Below are 16,713 nucleotides of genomic sequence, written 5' to 3'. Positions count from 1 at the left end.
TTTCCATACATTTTAAGTTAAAAGAAATATTGCAACCTCAGTGATTTGAAAACTGCAATAGGACATATTGCAGTTTAATCTAATTTGCGATTAATTGCCCAGCCCTAGTGTGAGCATTCTACATATAGTGCCTTTTAAGTTAAACATACTTTCAAAAGCATCCCTATAACCCAGAGCCTTCAACACAATTCAGCTTCAGCTGAGAAGCTGCAGAGGACCAATCCTGACAACCTAACAAACAACCAGAGAGATGAGGACTATAGCCTTCATCAGCCGAGCGACACCAGCACCTAGCCTCCTATCCTTTCACCTTGTCTGGCTAAAAGCACTATTCCAGGTCATGCTACCTGTAAAAGTGTTCTGGCCCATCAGCAGGGGTCAGATGTCATGGGCAAGAGAAAAAACAGCATAGCCAACATCATAGTTTCACCTCCTTTTTCATAGTTCTGTTCATGAGTCCAGCCCTGTGACGGGATAAAAAAGTCTTTTTTTACGTGATAGTTATCCCAACTGTGCTAGAAAATTTAGAACAAAAAAGGATGAGTTACATTTGACTGTTGGAGGGTTTCATATCTTTATTCAGGGAGAGTGGAGGAGCCACAGGCCAGAATTACACCCACACTGAAAATTATTTGGTACTTACCAAGATTTAAAAACTCAGATTAAGAAGTGTTTGATAATTGATCTTGTTTTAAAAGTTAATTTCTTATTTTAAGTGTGTAATTTTAAAGTACAATCTTAAATCAAGCATGATCATATCTTTTTTGTCTCAATTAGTCAGGAAGTCCTTAAGTTGAGAAAATAACTGTTAAAAAAGCTACATTAGTTCTCTCATGCAGAGTCTCATTAAAATAGATCTTGTTTCAAGATTCAGTAACAAACTCAAGTTCTTGATTTAAGAATCACACAAAAAGCATCAACCAGACCAGGGTGAACCCCGCCTCGCGCCCAGTGCCAGCTGGGAAATTTTTGATTTTAATTTGTATTCTTCCTTTTTTCTTTTGGACTGTCTTGTCTTCCTTTGGCATTAAGAACATATTTCTGAACGATGACTGCCGTTTGCTCTGTGGTGCTAAAGTTCTGTTAAAATGTCTTTGTTTGAGAATAAAACGGTCTTGAATGCTGTCAGACTGATTTTGAGCATGTGCAGCAACCCTGACTCACTGTTGATCGTGCTGACAGTTCAGTAAATGGGGACAGTTGTCATACTTGCCATCCTGGTTGTGATTTTAGTAGATACATTAAGACGTACGGTCTAAAACTATGGACTGGTTTGAAGTTTTATGGTTTAGTTTTAACGTGGATTTAGACTGGAGCTGCACTGTGGTGCAGGGGTCAGTGCTGTTGTCTCACAGTAATACCCCTTTCCCACTGGCCAAAAAACCCATTTAAACACGCTAACAAACGGCTCCTGTCGGCAGTGGGAAAGGCTCAAATCGGCCTTCAGACCCAAGTTGACTGACCCTGCAATGGACACAGGTTTTTTATCGGCTCGCCTCCAATGGGCTCCAGTGGGAACATCACACCCGGGTGAACACTGGATGACTTTGGCGTAATGTGCCTACGTTTATATTAACACAAGTAATATGTTTATATTACTAGCCTGTTGTGATCTCATAGATCCTTTTTGTTGTTGCTCAGGAACTTTATTCTGTCTGCTGCGCATTTAAGCCTGAGGAGACAGGAGTTTAAAGACAGAAGTTTCACAGCATGGCAGCACAGTTCAACGGCGCATATAAACACAAAAATGCCCATGTCATAATAAACATATTCGCTGTGAATTTTTTTTTCCCAAGGACAGATTTAGCTCATTCAGCCTTTTAAAATCTCATGGATTAGCTCATAAAGCCCCATGTGTCCAGTCTGTGCTGGAAAGAGGGATCCTTTTCAAACAATATAATCTATTAACCCTTCATTTATTTATTTATTGCATTATTCACCTCTTGGAAATGATCACACTGATCCTCTTTTTTTTTGTTTGTTATTACACAGAAACTTAAGCCCGTCAGCTGCACATTAAAGCCTGATGTGCTGCTGCTGGAGGAGACAGGAGTTTATAGGGAGAGGGTTCGCAGCATGGTGGCGCAGTTTAACGGCATACACAACACAAAAAATGCTTTTCTGGCTCACCCTTGTAATAATGAAGGTATCTGCTGAAAGCTATTATTTTTTCGTGAACAAGTCAGGCTTCTACAGCCTTGGATTTCTCATGATTTATCACAGGAAGCGCTGCGCTTCCTGCGTAAAAATGCAGCTGTAGAATGGGAGACTTTTCTAGAAGGTTGTTTCTATTTCCTTTTATCATATGTCTGCTCCTTGGAAATGACGATATATTCTTTTTTTTAGTTTTCACCCTTAAATCTCAGTCTGAAAAGTGCCGTCTCCTCCATCAGCTGTTATGCCGGATGACAGCTGATGGAGGAGACAGGAGTTTGGCAGGCTGAAGTTTCTGTTTTAAATCATTAATAAGATCGATGTTTGCCTATTATTTCCAAGAAGCACATAGATGTGAAAATTTGAAATAGAAACATTGTTTAGAAAAGGTTCTCCTGTACTTTATTTGGCTACGCTCATAAGTAGGAAGCGCTGTACTTTACCGGATAATCCATGACAAGTTCAAGGCTGTAGGAGCTGAATATGTCAGTAGAACATTCATTATTTTCTCTTCCCAGTCAGGGCCTTTCTCTGTAGAGTTTGCATGGCCTCCCCCTGTATGTGTGGATTCTCTCCGGGTGCTCCTAGATCCTCCCACCACCAAAAACATGCTCATTAGGCTGAAATATAAGAAATATATTTGCTTATATTGAGTACAGTTCACTTATTTTTAGGCTGTAGGAAGTTCAGTTTTAAGCAATCTCAGCCTAAAAACAGCATTTTGTGTTTATTTTAAGCCTTTTGAAGGGTTCTGCCGGCTTACTTATTTCTAGGTTTAATAATCTTATTTCAGGATATCTTATCAAGTCAAATTATCTTGCTGCATGGACAGACAATTTCACTAGTTTTGAGTACCTTTCTTCTCAGATTTAGTGTTTTTATCTGTTATCAAGGTACCCATTTTTGCAGTGCAGGAAGCACACTCCAATGACAGCAGTCCTCCAGACATACCCACCAGGCTACCAGCGCCTTGAAAGTGGAGATTTTATCTGGATTAAAACCAAAACTGTTATACCTGATCCAATCAGGTATTTTCATGTGAACGACCCCTTTCAACCTGTCTGTGATGATCTTAACCTGTATATATTTTATTTTCTATTTTTGACGGACTAAATGTCCCACATGGTGCGTAATTTCTCTAAGAGTAAGAAGATAACGTCATTGCTCCTGGGCTGGCATGCTGAATTTAGAAAATATTGGTAAAAAAATGGTTATAACTTACTATGGTCTTTGCTGCTCTTGGATTTCTCAGCATGAATCTAAAAAGATATTAATAAAGATGTCATTCCAGGACACATTTAGTTTTTAAAGTCAGAAAACAGTAAGATGAGTAGACTTACCTTTCGACCAGCCAGTTTGATTCTGGGAGTGAAAGAGCTACAAGAGTTCTGGCTTTTAGAGGTGTAGAAGCTAAAGAATAAAGAAGGAAGACATCAGTGAGTAAATCTCATGTCCATATAAGATCATTCTCAGGTTACACTGCCATACCTGTGGTTGATCCAGTGTGGGAGGTTATAGTCATCCCCCACTCGAGAGTCTCCAGCTGTTGTCTTATTGTGCAGCTGCAGGGAAGAATCTTCATTAGCCAACAAGAACGATGCCTTCACTTAGAGACTGTTACCATGAATGTTACCTTGAACAGTGGTACTGCATGCAACGGCTGTTCCCCCATACACACCAAGTCTACACCAATACCTAAAGAGAGAAAACCCTGCATCATCCTCCGAGTTAATGAATGAACCTCTTATACTAGATGAATTCATTCATTCAGCCTGCATTTATGAAGGGTGCTTGTGTTATCATACCAACCGTTGTCAATCATCCGCTGTTTGGTGAGGATCATCAGCAAACGGTCGACTTCAAATACGCCTACACCCGGTGTTATGACCACAGACATCTGGCCAGTGCGGTCAAAGTTTCGGTTGATGTAGTGCTTATCAAACACTGTGGAAGACATCATCATTGGAAACATGTTTATTTCTGTTAATGCTGCCCACAAAACTTTAACTATCTTCAGTTTAAAGACCTTTGTGCAACTCTCCTCATCCTTTCTGGCTGAATTTTGGTCACTTTTGCATTTTTCCAGTGCTCTCATCACTAGTGGTAGCATGAGGTGGTATCTAAGTAGCTCAGGTAGGGCAGCTCATCCAGGATGACACATCCGTGCATGCCACGGAAAGGTTTGCTGCGTCTCCCAGCACACTGTCAGGAGCATGGAGGAGACATCAGGAGACAGACCAGTACACCAGGAGATGTGGAGGGGGGCGTAGGAGGGCAATAACCCAGCAGCAAGACTGCTATCTGCTCCTTTGTGCAAGGAGGAACAGGAGGAGCACTGCCAGAGCCCTAAAAATGACCTCCAGCAGACCACTAATGTGCATGTTTCTGCTCAAACTGTCAGGACCAGACTCCATGAGGGTGGTATGAGGGCCCGACTTCCACAGTGGGGTCTGTGCTCACAGCCCCTGCACTGTGCAGCCCCAGTGGCATTTCCCAGAGAATCAGCAGGTTCACACTGAGCACATGTGACCGATGTGAGAGACTCTGGAGACGCCGTGGAGAACGTTCAACATCCTCCAGCATGACCGGTTTGGTGGTGGGTCAGCGATGGTCTGGAGAGTTATACCCTTGGAGGGCTGCACAGACCTCCATTTGCTAGCCAGAGGTACCCTGACTACCATTAGGTACTGGAATGAGGTCCTCAGACCCATGGTCAGACCACATGCTGGTGCAATATGTTAGAATGTAATATAATATAAAACAGAGCAGTATAGATGATTTTAGAGTGTCTAAGAGGCATTTTTCCAGTCTCCAAATGACATGCAGCAACATAAACTTGGAACCATAAACTTCTGGGTGTGTGATATGTCTCTGCAATCAAATACTGGTGGCTGGATGTTCTCAACAGAAAAGGGAGAGTTTCTACTAAAAACAAGAGATTGCTGGACATTTTTTAGGCAGACTCCACAAGTCATTAGTGATCAAGAATAGATTCTGAAAACCAGAAACACCTTTTACCTTTGGTGGACCTTAGTAATTCTCTGATGTTGCAGGCATCAAACTCACAATGCGTGTATATTTAAAAATAATAACAATAATAATATACTGGATTAAATGATGAGATACTAAGTGGAAATCCTGAGATAAAAGTTAAAAATATGAGGAAAAAGCCCAAGGTATTGCAATGAAATTGTCAAATTTATGATTTAAAATGTGAAAGTATGAGATAAAATGTCAAAACTATTATGTAAAAAGTCAAAATACTGAGATAAAAAGCTCCTATTTTGAAATGAAATTTTGAAAAATGAAAAATTGATAAGATTCTTGAACATTTATCTCATTTTTAAAGTTACTGTTGTTTTAAGCACTGATAATCAGATTTATTGAAAAAATAAAAATATATCAGAATTTCCATTTCAGCTCCCTGTGATATCAAATAATCCACCACTTACCGTTGAAGGAAAGGTTAATGGCCTCTAAGTAGTTTCCTTCAGCAGCTGTAGAGTTGTGACTAACAGGAAAACCATCTGGAAAAGTAAATAAAAGTTAGATGTTTTTACAGGATCCTGATCCGTGGATCCTATGGTCTGAGAGACTTAGACACTACCTGCTCCCTCCAGCCGCACCAGGACAGGATACTGGATAAAAAGCTTCTTGATGGTGACCAGCAGTGATGTCCACTCATCTCGTCTCTCATTTTGTGCAACAACCCTGATCACGAGCAAATGAAGAGTCAGAATGAAAACCTGAATCCTCCATGTGAGACACATTAGAAAAGGAGGCCTTCCTGGAACTGCACTTACCTGTAGAAGTCTTCATAAAAGCGTCCCTCATGGTCATGTCTGATGGACCCTCTATGAATCTCAGGAAATTCCTCTGAGGGATGGACAGATGCGTATAAGCTCACACTTAAAACCTCAGGATCTGTGCCAGGGAACGTCTTCATGTGACGTACAGATCAGTCAGAGCAGTATGGAGCCATTTGTTTGTCCCAGTGGTTTGTTTTTATATTTAGTCAGACTGACGTTTGTGACAGTTCCAGTTTTCTAACCAGTCTATGATACACTGAACAGATTCACAACCCTGTGCACAGGTTTATACATTTAACTATAGATCACAGGTGTCAATGTCAAGGCCCGGAGACCAAATTCGGCCCATGGAACAGTTAAATCTGGCCCACAAGATGATCCCATATTTCTGCTCTAACTGGTCCATCAGTCTGAGGTCTGCAGATTTCATCAAGTATAAAAATGTGAACTTGTGCTTGATAAAAAAGTGAGGAGTAAAAATATTTAGATAAGAAGCCAGGAATGTGGGAAAAGAAATTCATTTGTGTTTTGATGAGAATTAAAAACATGATCAATACAGGCTTACACCTAGAGTACATGTTTAAATAACTAAACTAAGCACATTTGGAGTAATGATCAAATAGGGGACATCCTGAGGAACAGTGAGAAAGTAAAAGTCTTCAACATAAAGAAAGCACAGGTTGCAGTCTTCAGCCCACACCAAGTACTACCTTATTTGTATGGTACGTACAGCTGCAGCCTCATACTGACAATCTTCTCACTGCCTGACACTAGACCCTCTCTAACAATCACAAATGACCCTTATCTCCAAAACATTTACATTTGGATTTATGAGGCCAGGTGCAGAAGAAGACAGGAGCTAGGTCCAGCGAGGCACCCACTCTGGCTAGTATGGAAACAGCATGTACTATATGTATACAAAATGTACATTCCTGAGAATCTTTGTCTGCTGAGCAGTTCTTTGCTTGATTTTTGACTTTGGTATTTTTTGGACAACTCTTCAACTGAATCCAGTCTGACCTACCCAAAAACCCACTACAGTTTTAATTTCACATTTTCAATTTTACATCTCACAATCAGGACTCAAATTTAGGATTTTGACTTTTTATTTCATACTTTGAGCATTTCAACTCATAATTTTAACTTCTCATATAATATTTTGAGCTTTAAGTTGAATAATTCTTTTTTTAAGTGATATTTTGACCTTTTTAACCAATTATTTTGTATTTTATTTCATATTTTCAACTCCAAACTTTGACCTCATAATCCCATAGTTTGACCTTTTAGACTCACAATTTAAAATTTTCAGTCATATTTTGACTTTTCGTTTCATGATGGCCATATTTGCAAAATTACTCCTAGAATTCAGGAAAAATATTTATTTCCATCAGCAGAAATTGAATATTGAATCAGTGCAAGAACGTTCGCCGATCATTTCTTGCCGGGGGTTGCAAAGTTAGCGATAAGGTTCCTACATCACTCTCGGCACTGCTGCATAACTTATGACCTACCATAAGAAATTTAATACCTTCTAAGAGCTTTTTTCAAATGTAAGACTTTTTCTAAGGTATTAAATGCAGATTTGTAAATTCAAGACTTTTAAGACTTTTTCATACCCTGCAGGAACCCTGAAATCATTTATCGGCAGTGCTAATTTTTTAAATATATTTTATTACTGGTGAAACAAGGTTGACAGTTTCTGGTTAAAAAGGTGATCCTGTTGGGCCCTCAGGATAGTCCTGAATCCAGAATCCAGCCCCTGCTGTGACTGAGTTTGACACTCCTGCTATAATGGCTGAGAGACTAAAAATGTTGTTTTTATTTGACTGTTTAACATGTTTGTCATTAAATGGCCTAAAAGAGTAAAAAACTATAAACGTGACACTTCAGAAAAACAAATGTTACTTCAAATTAACGTCCATGCCAATCTTTGAACTGTCCAAGACTGCCATAAAAACTAAAGATGAAAAAATTTCCTATTTTTTTGCTTTAAAATTGAAAAAAAAAAAAGTTTAATAATGTTATAAAAAAAAGCATTTGAAAGGTTAATATCTTTAAAAACATAAAAAAAGGGAAAACTGGATCAGGATTGTTGTTGACTAGAAGTTCCATCTTAAAGCAGAGGTGATATCTGATGTCAGCTCTACATTTAATCTGACGCTGCATCAAATCAGTGTTGTGGGTAAATATGTTCAAGGTCGTAGTTTAAAAAAACGGGCCCCAAATCATTAAAAACTACACAGGCATCATGTGATCACAGTCATATTTAAAGGTTTAAAATCTGTTAAAATCTTTTAATATTTGGAGGTTTGGATCATGACTGGAGTAACCAGGGTTTCTCAACCCAGGGTTACCTTTGCAAGAGCCACAATCTAAGTGGAGACAACCAGTGTTTTAACAAGAGTTTTAACAAGAGAAACAAGACGTATTTAATGCCAAAAAGTAGCTTAAATGGGCAAAAAGTGGCAAAAAAAGGTGACAAAGGGCAAAAATGGGAAAAAGGTGGCAAAAAGACAAGGCAAAATTTTGGAAAAAAGGAAAAAAGTGGTATTAGTGGCAAAAAGGTAGCTTATTTGGACAAAAAGTGACAAAAAATGGTAAATAAAGGGCAAAAATGGGATAAAAGTGGCAAAAAGAATCTGCAAAAATGGGCAACAAATAGGAAAAAAAGGGGTATTTAACAGCAAAAGGTCGCTTAAATGGGAAAAAAGTGGCAAAAAAATGGTGACAAAGGGCAAAAATGGGATAAAAGTGGAAAAAATCCGGAAAAAGTGGCAAAGATTTTGAAAGTGGCAAAAAAGTTTTCCTTTTTTAAGGTTTTCTGGGGGAATAATATTTAGAATTAAGACATAAATGAGCCACGGATAATCACAAAACAACCACACGTGGCTCCAGAGCCATGCGCGGAGTATCACTGCTTTAAGTATGGCAGAGTCCAGGCATTTGGTAGTGAAAAAGCCTGTTTGTAATTATCAAAGCATGAAATATTTTCTGAATTCTCCAAAGAAAGGACATGGTATTTCGCATTTAAAAAGTGTTTGAAACAATAACGCTTAAAGCTGAAGCTGCCTACGAAGTAAGCAGCCAGGAGGATTATAAAGCTGCCCTTCTGAAACTAATTATGCATCACAGAGCACTGAGATAGTGGATGAAACAGACTTACCAATGGTTTTTGCATTGTAGAAAGTACGTGAGAAGAGTACTACTGTGACCTCATGACTGCAGTTCTTCTCCTGTAATAATGATAAATATAAGACCTTTGAAAGAGCAACGGCTGCCAGCTAGCAAACCAAGAAGACGTACAAACCTTCCACTTGGTGAAAAGGTCAGACAGGAAACCATTCACAGCCTTCTCAAAGTAGAGATCGCCTGAGAGCACAACAAATAAAATAAATGTTTTTCTGTTTTTAGCCATGCATCGAGATGGAAAACAAACCAAAGAGGTCCAACTCACCATAGATGTCAAAGTCCCACATCTCACAGCTCATCTGAATAAAGATGTAGACCATGGCAGACGTGGATCTGAACACCACCTGGAGCACAGAGAAGGACACAGGACTGGAACAATAACACAAAAACTAGAGTGTTGTCTGTGTGCTTCATCTCAAACGTCTCTTACCCTGGTGTCTTCACTGATGTACCCACAGGTCACTTTCTCGCCCTTCACCCAGAGCTCACTGGTTTGTGCTCTGCAGACGTGAAACAATTACATAATACAGAAAATCTGTAACATGGTGATTTCATCTTTAACGGTAGAAATCAAACAATGCTGTTTCCATGGAGACAGACATCTGTTTTCTCCTGGAACATTAGACGCTCTGCTGTCAGTGCTGCTGAATCATAAAAAAGTGAAAGAGCTAAAGAGCTCAGCACAATCCTGACAGTGTCATCTTTATTACCTCTCCCAAAAACAAAAGTTTGGATGTGGACGTTTTTGACTGTTGGTGCTGCACCAACTGTAGGTCTGCCGTATTTCCTGTACCTCTGCATAAACGTATGACCAACAGCAAATGCGATTGGATGTTTGTGATTGGATGTACATGTGAGTGTTGTCGTATCTGAAAGAGTGGTGCGGGAATATTTTCCGCATGCCCATGCCACTAGTATGTGCTAAAGGATGTGTTTGTTTTCATTACCCCATACAGTAATAGTATATTTTCTCTCTCTCTCTTTTTCAATTTTTTTCTTTCTTTATTTTTTGTTGTTGCTGTTTTTTCCCTCTCCTCTTCAATTTATTTCATGAAGGTCAACTCTTCTCCCTCTTCTAACTGCAGCTAATATTTAAAGTATTATCACTATTATTGTTATTATGTATATCAATTGCATTATTATTATATTATTATTATTTTGGTTGGTTTATTCATCTTTTCATGTAAGGTATTTGAACTTTGTGTATTTCCTTGTTAAGGGGAGGGGTCACAGCACAGACACTGGGGGGGGGGGGCACACGCAGCCACAACCCTCCCATGCTACACTGCGGCGAAGGGAGGGAGGAGGGGGTGGGAGCCAACGAAGGCGTTGAGTTGGAGGGGGTGTGCGTGTTATATGTGTCTTGTGTGTGCGTATGTGTGAGCCCGTGTACTTCATCTCCACTCAGTCCCACCCATTGTCTCTGCCGTCTGATACAGGTGACGAAGACACGGCCGTTGCCGTGGAGACGACCTCAGAGAGTTCTGATCCAGAAACAAAGTTCACAGGAGTAGGGGGTGGTGGGGGGGAGATGGGGCCGGAGCATCTTGTCCGCATAACAACCAAAGAAAGTGGAGAGACAACCGGCCTTGGGAAGTCTGGTTATCTCAGGGAGCCAATGAAGATAACCATTATCACTTTTATTATTAATGTCACTATTACTATTGTTGATATAATAATTATCATTATTATTATTAAAATATTATTATTATTATCATAATTATTATTGGTAGTATTATTAATATTATTATTATTTTTCTCTTCATATAACTCCCCATACTGACCATCACACTCTAATGTCCAAACAGTTCTCCATCTAGAAAATCCTTGCTTTTGGCCTCCAGTAGTCCTTATTGCCGTCTTAACAATCTGTTCCTTGTATATCTAATTTTTATTTTTGTATCATTATTCATTTTTATTATTAAATATACATTTTCATTATCATATTCTAATATTTTGAATATATATTAACAGATGAACATTTTTATTTATTTTATCTTTTTCTTTTCCTCCCCCTCTGCATCTCTCACTGTCCCTCATGTACCACTTGAATGTCACTCGTCTTTCTTGTTTTTTCTCACAAATTCAATAAAAAAAAGTGAAAGAGCATGCCGCTTTATAACCAGGTTATTTATGAGAATTAGTGTAGTAAATGATGTGCAAGCATTTTACCTAATTCCAGCAAACTCCACTTTCTGCGTCACATAAGCACACGTGCTCACCTGGAATGAAGATTGTAAGAGTTACACCCTCACAGAAATGTGGGAATACATCTTTACCCCGGAGCATCAACAACTCACCAGACACTTCTTTAGTCTCCACATGTCTCCTCTGCCGATGTACTGGTCTTTAAAAGTCAGCTCAACCAGGTCCAGCATGACATCCTGCAAACAGAGATGCTCTGAGCTCCCGCCTGACCGAGAAACGCCGCAGACACAGACGGCTGACAGTGAACGTACCTTCGGGTCCACAATGTTGACGATGACATCCTGGTACGCACGCAGCTTGAAGGCTTGTGCTACGGTTTGGTCCACGCTGATCGTCTCTGCACAAAAACAAAATGATCCATCGTGTGCCAGCGTCTTTGTTCATCTCTGTATCACAGGAAGTGGACCAAAGAGCTGTGCATCTAAATTCAGGCTAGGGCCTCGAAATACAGAAAACAACACAACTGCTGTGTAAAAAACAAATCCACAACTCTTCTACAGCAGCATGAGGCACACTGGAGGAAGGACAGAGGCTTGTTTCTGCTGTAGGGGTGGGAATCACTCCAGGCCCCATATTATCACCATACTTGGGTCTAGAGCTGACCGATTCGAGAAAATTATCTTAACTGCGATTTAATATTTGATTATTTCTTAAGTTCCTCATCTCATGTATTTTCCAACAAAAATAAGCAACAATTCATTCTAAACTGTAACCAACACAATATCAGATTAAACCAGGGCTGAACAACTTAAAAAACAAAATCTAATTTTCATGATTTTGACTCCTTTTGCAAATCGGATATTATTAAAGGGAATGATCATTTCTATATAATTATCAAATTTAACAAGAAAAACATACATTTTTTTGTACACCATTCAAAAAATATGCTACTAGAATGACTGCATGAGATGTTACATGATAAGATCTCGGGTCACCTCGTCAGACACTGCTCAGATTAGCTGTCTTTTGTTTTCTATCAAGAGCTCCTTAGAGCAGCAGACGGTCCCTGAACTCTGGAAAAGGTCGACAGTTGTGCCTGTGGCTATGGTTAAATCCCCAAAGTCTATAAATGATTACAGACCTACAGCCCGGACCTCACTGGTCATGAAGGTTTTTGAAAAATTAATCAAGAGAAAGCTGGTGGAGGCTGTGGAGGACATTTAGACCCTTTTCAGTTCACATATAGGAGTAAAAGAGGGGTGGATGACACGGTTTTAACTCTTCTTAACTTTGCTTTTAAACACCTTGAAAGCCCGGCCTCCCACGCACATTTACTGTGTTTAGATTTTACCTCTGCTTTTCACACAATTCAGCCCCATATTTTAGCCTCTGAATTATGCTCAAATTTCAACCTGTGTCCAAGATTTTAGATTTTTTAACAGACAGATCCCAGGGCGTTAGAGTGAACAGTGCTCTGTCTGACGTCCTCCTCTCCTCCACTGGTTCTCCACAGGGCTGTGTCCTCTCACCATTTTATACATGTGTACTTATCCATTTCAGTGTTGTATCTAAACTTGTGTGATTGTGTCTCCTATGTTTTATGTATTTACTTCCCTGCAAAGCAAATTTCCCTCAGGGGACAATAAAGTTGAAGTAATGCATGACGTCTCTGCTGCAACTAGGGCTGGGCAATTAATCACAAATTAGATCAAATCGCAATATGGCATGCTGCAATATTCAAATTGCAGGCAGTGCAATATTTCTTTAACCTGAAAAGTGTCAAAATACCAGTTTGATACAATCTTTTTCTCTTTTTTTTATCCTTTATACCAGCATTACTCAACCAAAGAGCCAAATGGTTGAAAAATACCTTTTTAAGAGCCACAATCTAAGTGGTGAAAAGTGGCAAAAACAGCTTGAAGTAGCAATAAAAATAAGTTAAAGGAGACATATTATGCAAAAATCACTTTTCAGGCTTTTCTATCACAAATATGTGTCCCTGGCCTGTCCACAATCCTCTCAAACACCAGAAAAATCCATCCCCTCTCCCCCTCTCTTTCTCCACCTTTCAGAAAATGAAAGCTGTTTTCAGATTTTGCTCCTGGTGACCTCACCAGGAGCGTAAGCACCTGCTCCCAGGTTTGGTTGACTCTCCCCCACTTGAAGGAAAGTTCCGCTCTCCTCTACTGATCCTCTCAACTACCAGCTGAGATGCTGGAGAGTTCAGTGGGTTATCCTGCTGACTATGGTTGGGGAGGTTGATGGTTCAAATCCCAGTCATGTTCCAAACTTTGGATAAAAGTGTCTGTAGTACCAGGATTACTGCATCCTGAGAGGGGTGTGGTCAAGGGTGGAGTCAGACAGCTAATTACCATTTAAAGCCACAGAAACGGCTCATTCTGAGAAGGGCTGAAATGGATGGGGTTTTAGACGTACAAAAAGTGAGCTGAGTGTTTTTTCAGCAACAAACTTCACAGGCACGTTTTGGGGTCCTCTGAGACCAATTTAAGCTTGTCTTGAAAGGGTAAAATATGTCTCCTTTAAAGGTGGCGAAAATGGTGAAAAAGCAACCCAAATGGGTAAAAAGGGACGAAAATGGGGAGGAAAAGGGGTCAGAAAGTAGCAAAAAATGGGTGAAAAGTGACAAAAAATTAGTTAAAGTTGGCATAAAATGGTCAAAAGTGGCAAAACCATGAAAAAAAATTGTACTAAAGTGACTAAAATAGGCAAAAAGCAGTCAAGATCTGCAAAAACAAGGACACAAGTGGTATTTTATGACAATAAGCAGCTCAAATGGGTGAAAATGCAGAGAAAAAGGGATGGAAAGGGGCAAAAATTGGATAAAAGTGGCAAAAAATGGGTATAAAGTTGCAATAAAAATGTTAAAATGGGCAAAAAAGTAGGAAAAAGTAGTGTTAAATGGCAAAAGATTGCTTAAATTGGTCAAAGAGTGCAAAAATGTTTCCCTTATTTAAGGTTTTCTGGGGGAATAATATTTAAAATGAAGAAAAAAAAGAGCCACACGTTGAGTATCACTACTTTATACGTTAATCAAACGTTCAAGTATCTTTTTTTTTAACAGAAATCTTACTTTTCTTGCTCATGCATTTATTTTTCTTCATCAAAATTAGAAGAATATGAGTAATGATCATCCCCTTCAATAAAGCAGCTGATATCAAACTATCTATATGAGCCAAAATGGCAGTAAAATGTTTTCATTCTAAATTTAGCCCTAGTTGAACTTACCGTATCTAACATTGAACTTGTTAGAATATACAATGATTTCTTGCTCATGTTTGCTGAACAACAGAAAAAATGAAGAACCTAAAAAAATCGCATTTCAAATCACAATATTGCAGGAAAAAATTGCAATGAGATTATTTTTGCATATCGTTCAGCCCTAGCTGCAACAAAGTTTTAAACTGATAGTTTGACACATATTATAGAAATACTGCACATTCTGCGATTTGGAAATTGCAGCAGGTTATATTACGATTTAATCTAATCTTTGATTATTGTCCAGCCCTACTTGGGTCATGATTTTATTATTCTAATACATATGAAGTAGTCCACTGAGTTGTCAACAGGTTTTTGTAAATGGGACAAACTTGGCCCCTTTGTCCCAGTGCTCATTTATTTCTGATGTATTTAATATCATGTATTTATTCACTCCTCATTAATCCATTCTCACTTATTTCATTTTATATCCATTTTTGTTTCTATTTCTTCATCTGCCTGGTATTTATTCATTTAACATGAATTTTTATTCTTTTTATTGGACGTCAGACAGGATTGTACGCTTGTTATGCATCTCCATATGTTTGTTTCTATGAAACAAAGAAAAAAAGAATAAAGTTTGGAGAAAAAAAAAGTGAGCTGTAGTTTAGTTTGCCCCTTTTATCCCAACTCAAGTAAACGTGTAATTCATTTACCTTTCTGGAGGTCTTCTTTAAGGCTTTTTACTTGCAACAGGAGAGGACTGGGACACATAAAAGAGATCATTGATGATTATAAGCTCAGTGGTAAAGGACTTTAGCACTAGAACAGGCTAAAATATGTTCAGATAATATAATAATGACCTTCTTTCACTCAGCCTCACCTGTATTCATCAGTTGGATGTGCAATCTCAATTATATCCCCTAGATTGACTTGTGGGAATACTTTTGGGTTGACAACCAACTCATCATCTGCTCCAAGACAAAATGATTTAAAAACAGTCACAACTTAAACAAATCAACCGGAGAGAAAGACTGATTTAGTACTCAGAGATGCTCACCACTCCCTCCAAAGCCTTTCTTGTGCAGCACAAGTTTGTAGGACTTATTAGTCTTCATGGTGTTCAGCTGGGAATGACATTTCAAGTCCATCAGTCAGTTCTCAGAATGAAAAATCAACCTTCAGATTTAGTCAAACTTTCTCTGAAACTGTTCTTTAAACTCAGAAGCTTCGTAAATCAGTGAAATAAGTCTGGTTATTTTCTCACACACAGCTGCAGCTAACGGTCACATGTTCTGTCAGGAGAGTTTGGCTATAATATACATAAAATATATTTACTATTAAACCGAGCATCCAGCTGGGCTTTTAACAGCATTAACGCTTTACGATTACACCCACATATACAGAATGAACATTTATTACTGTTACATATTTGTCTGCCAGATAAACACAAACGACGAAGACTGGGAACAAAAAGTGAGCTTTAGAGCACAGAGGAAACTACCGGAACAATCTGTCGACACATCAGCACACCGATCTGAACAAGGACTACTCACAGCTAATGTGGGCAGACATTAACCAGGACTCATGAACACAACAGCAACAATCTACAGTCAGCTGTTCACAAGCTAGCTAGCGTTAGCTTCTTCTTCTTCTCTAGGTTAATGGCGGTTCGTAACCAACTTGAATAGGTGCATATCGCCACCTACTGTACATGAGTGTGTAACCTACGGGTGACAGTTACTTCAGGGTACATTCCACATTCTTACAAAGTAATAATGGAAGAATATGACATTTATAATTTTTCGTTCTAATCCTGCGTCTTTTAGGTAGAGTAAAAGAGCCTTATAACACTCTCATTTTCTCACTTCTTCCTAAAATCCCGTTCAGACTCCAAGGTTGTTCTAATTCATACATTCTGTTTTTTGATACATTTCTTTCTGTTTCATATTTTCTACACTTTAAGACAATGTGTTCAACGTTTTCACTTATTACACAAATGCCACATTTTTCTGATACACACTTTCCCATTAGCTTGCGTTAGCTCAAACTAGTCCCACTTGACATCTGTGACGTGATTGGATCGCAGCCGAATCGAAGAGTATCTTAGCGGATCAAGAGGGTTCACTCTGCTCCCCTTCTGCCTTCTTCTTCCGCGTGTTCTTCCTCCTTTTTCAGAGGTCGTAAGCTTTTTATC

General features: G+C 39.0%; 1 protein-coding gene across 4 annotated transcripts in view; it reads right to left on the bottom strand.

Annotated features, from left to right (window-relative positions):
• Window positions 1–16,168, bottom strand: part of depdc5 (DEP domain containing 5, GATOR1 subcomplex subunit) — an 81,506-nt gene extending 65,338 nt beyond the window's left edge. For 3 of the 4 annotated variants that reach the window (XM_041803212.1, XM_041803216.1, XM_041803214.1), the window contains exons 1-19: window positions 16,021–16,159; window positions 15,577–15,643; window positions 15,400–15,487; window positions 15,233–15,279; window positions 11,612–11,697; window positions 11,453–11,536; window positions 11,325–11,374; window positions 9,583–9,652; window positions 9,418–9,496; window positions 9,271–9,332; window positions 9,127–9,196; window positions 5,958–6,030; window positions 5,762–5,865; window positions 5,607–5,681; window positions 3,964–4,098; window positions 3,788–3,849; window positions 3,643–3,716; window positions 3,495–3,564; window positions 3,377–3,413 (exon numbers count right to left, since the gene is read on the bottom strand). In XM_041803212.1, coding sequence (XP_041659146.1) covers window positions 3,377–3,413; window positions 3,495–3,564; window positions 3,643–3,716; window positions 3,788–3,849; window positions 3,964–4,098; window positions 5,607–5,681; window positions 5,762–5,865; window positions 5,958–6,030; window positions 9,127–9,196; window positions 9,271–9,332; window positions 9,418–9,496; window positions 9,583–9,652; window positions 11,325–11,374; window positions 11,453–11,536; window positions 11,612–11,697; window positions 15,233–15,279; window positions 15,400–15,487; window positions 15,577–15,643; window positions 16,021–16,041 — 1,354 coding nt within the window. In that variant the 5' untranslated portion in view covers window positions 16,042–16,159. Of the gene's footprint in view, window positions 1–3,376; window positions 3,414–3,494; window positions 3,565–3,642; window positions 3,717–3,787; window positions 3,850–3,963; window positions 4,099–5,606; window positions 5,682–5,761; window positions 5,866–5,957; window positions 6,031–9,126; window positions 9,197–9,270; window positions 9,333–9,417; window positions 9,497–9,582; window positions 9,653–11,324; window positions 11,375–11,452; window positions 11,537–11,611; window positions 11,698–15,232; window positions 15,280–15,399; window positions 15,488–15,576; window positions 15,644–16,020 lie in introns of all 4 variants that reach the window. The other variant, XM_041803215.1, reaches the window with a different exon arrangement.
• Between the last annotated feature and the right edge of the window lie 545 nt (window positions 16,169–16,713).

Source organism: Cheilinus undulatus, linkage group 13 (assembly GCF_018320785.1).
Source record: "Cheilinus undulatus linkage group 13, ASM1832078v1, whole genome shotgun sequence".
Taxonomy (NCBI): domain Eukaryota; kingdom Metazoa; phylum Chordata; class Actinopteri; order Labriformes; family Labridae; genus Cheilinus; species Cheilinus undulatus.
Note: the sequence above shows the minus strand (reverse complement) of the source record. Positions and strands in the feature narration are given on the sequence as shown.